Raw genomic sequence first — 2348 nt, 5'->3', positions numbered from 1 at the left:
ACCACCATCACCATCCAGTGCCACCAGTGTCACCATCCACTGTCACCAGTGCCACCAGTGTCACCAGTGTCACCATTGTCACCACCATCACCATCCAGTGCCACCAGTGCCTCCAGTGTCACCATCACCACCATCCAGTGTCACCAGTGCCACCATTGTCACCAGTGTCACCATCATCACCATCCACTGTCACCAGCACCACCAGTGTCACCAGTGTCACCATCCAGTGTCACCAGTGCCACCATCATCACCATCCACTGTCACCAGTGCCACCAGTGCCACCATCATCACCACCCATTGCAACCAGTGCCACCACTGTCACCATCAGTGTCACCAGTGTAACCAGTGTCACCATCACCACCATCCACTGTCGCCAGTGCCACCAGTGTCACCACCCGTTGCGACCAGTGTCACCGCATCACCAGCAGTGTGACCACTGTCACCACAGCCACCACTGCATCATCCCCATGGCCACCAGTACCACCAGTACCACCAGTGCTGTCAGCCCCATCCCCACCAGTGCCACCAGTACCACCAGTGCCACCAGTGCCATCAGTGCCACCATCACCATCCCCACCAGTGCCACCATCCCCATCCCCACCAGTGCCACCATCCCCATTACCACCAGTGCCACCAGTATTATCAGTGACCCCATCACTATCAGTGCCACCACTGCCACCATCCCAATGGCCACCAGTACCACCAGTGTCACCATCCCCATTACCACCAGTATCACCAGTGCCACCGTCCCCAGTGCCACCAGCGCCACCAGTGTCACCATCCCCAATGGCCACCACCATCCCCATCACCACCAGTACCACCAGTATCACCAGTGCCACCATCCCAATGGCCATCAGTGTCACCATCCCCATCCCCACCAGTACCACCAGTATCACCAGTGCCACCATCCCCATGGCCACCACCATCCCCATCACCACCAGTACCACCAGTATCACCAGTGCCACCATCCCAATGGCCATCAGTGTCACCATCTCCATCCCCACCAGTACCACCAGTATCACCAGTGCCACCATCCCAATGGCCACCAGTGTCACCATCCCCATGGCCACCACCATCCCCATCCCCACCAGTACCACCAGTATCACCAGTGCCACCATCCCAATGGCCATCAGTGTCACCATCCCCATCCCCACCAGTACCACCAGTATCACCAGTGCCACCATCCCAATGGCCACCAGTGTCACCATCCCCATGGCCACCACCATCCCCATCCCCACCAGTACCACCAGTATCACCAGTGCCACCATCCCCATGGCCACCACCATCCCCATCCCCACCAGTACCACCAGTATCACCAGTGCCACCATCCCGATGGCCACCACCATCCCCATCCCCACCAGTACCACCAGTATCACCAGTGCCACCATCCCCATCCCCACCAGTGCCACCCCCCACTCCATTGGCACCGCGGTGACGTTCACTACTGCGGGTTCCCACGGGGGGGAGGAGGGGGCGTGGCCACCGTTTCCCTTGGCAACCATCGCCCCGCCCCTCCCCCTTCCCCCCCCCCCCCCTTAGGTCCGGGGCGGTGCCGCGCGCACCCGAAGTGGGGGGGGGGGGGGGGAGGGGAGGGAGAAGTGAGAAGGGGGCGGGGCCAGCGGGGGCGCGCGCGGCGGGGGCGGAGCGTGAGCGCGCGGGGCGGCGGCGGCGGGAGGGTGAGTGTGGAACGGCGTGAAACGGGTCTGGAACGGTGTGGAACGGGTCTGGAACGGTGTGAAACGGGTCTGAAACGGTGTGGAACGGGTCTGAAACGGCGTGAAACGGTGTGGAACGGGTCTGGAACGGTGTGGAACGGTGTGGAACGAGTCTGGAACGGTGTGAAACGGCGTGAAACGGGTCTGAAACGGCGTGAAACGGTGTGGAACGGGTCTGAAACGGCGTGAAACGGTGTGGAACGGGTCTGAAACGGTGTGAAACGGGTCTGAAACGGCGTGAAACGGGTCTGAAACGGTGTGGAGCGGGTCTGAAACGGCGTGAAACGGGTCTGGAACGGTGTGGAACGGTTCTGAAACGGTGTGGAACGGGTCTGAAACGGTGTGGAACGGGTCTGGAACGGCGTGAAACGGTGTGGAACGGGTCTGAAACGGTGTGGAACGGGTCTGAAACGGCGTGGAACGGGTCTGAAACGGCATGAAACGGGTCTGAAACGGTGTGGAGCGGGTCGGAAACGGCTTTGAACGGGTCCGAAACGGCATGAAACGGGTCTGAAACGGTGTGGAACGGCTCCGAAACGGGCGTGAAACAGGGCTGAAACGGCGTGGAGCGGGGTGAACCGGGTGCGGGGCTGAGTGTGCAAGGTGGGGGGGGGTGAGTGTGCAAGGGGGGGG

At 61.5% G+C, this 2348-nt stretch overlaps 1 protein-coding gene across 1 annotated transcript; it reads left to right on the top strand.

Moving 5' to 3' along the window:
- Nucleotides 1-354: 354 nt before the first annotated feature.
- On the top strand, nt 355-1539 carry LOC136006192 (uncharacterized; the record flags this gene model as incomplete). Its single annotated transcript, XM_065664231.1, has 1 exon — nt 355-1539. A coding segment is annotated over one exon (1185 nt), but the record flags the coding sequence as incomplete, so codon positions are not given.
- Between the last annotated feature and the right edge of the window lie 809 nt (nt 1540-2348).

This window comes from Lathamus discolor, unplaced genomic scaffold (assembly GCF_037157495.1).
Source record: "Lathamus discolor isolate bLatDis1 unplaced genomic scaffold, bLatDis1.hap1 Scaffold_1013, whole genome shotgun sequence".
Lineage (NCBI taxonomy): Eukaryota > Metazoa > Chordata > Aves > Psittaciformes > Psittacidae > Lathamus > Lathamus discolor.
The sequence above is the reverse complement of the archived record's forward strand: the minus strand, read 5'-3'. Positions and strand labels throughout refer to the sequence as shown.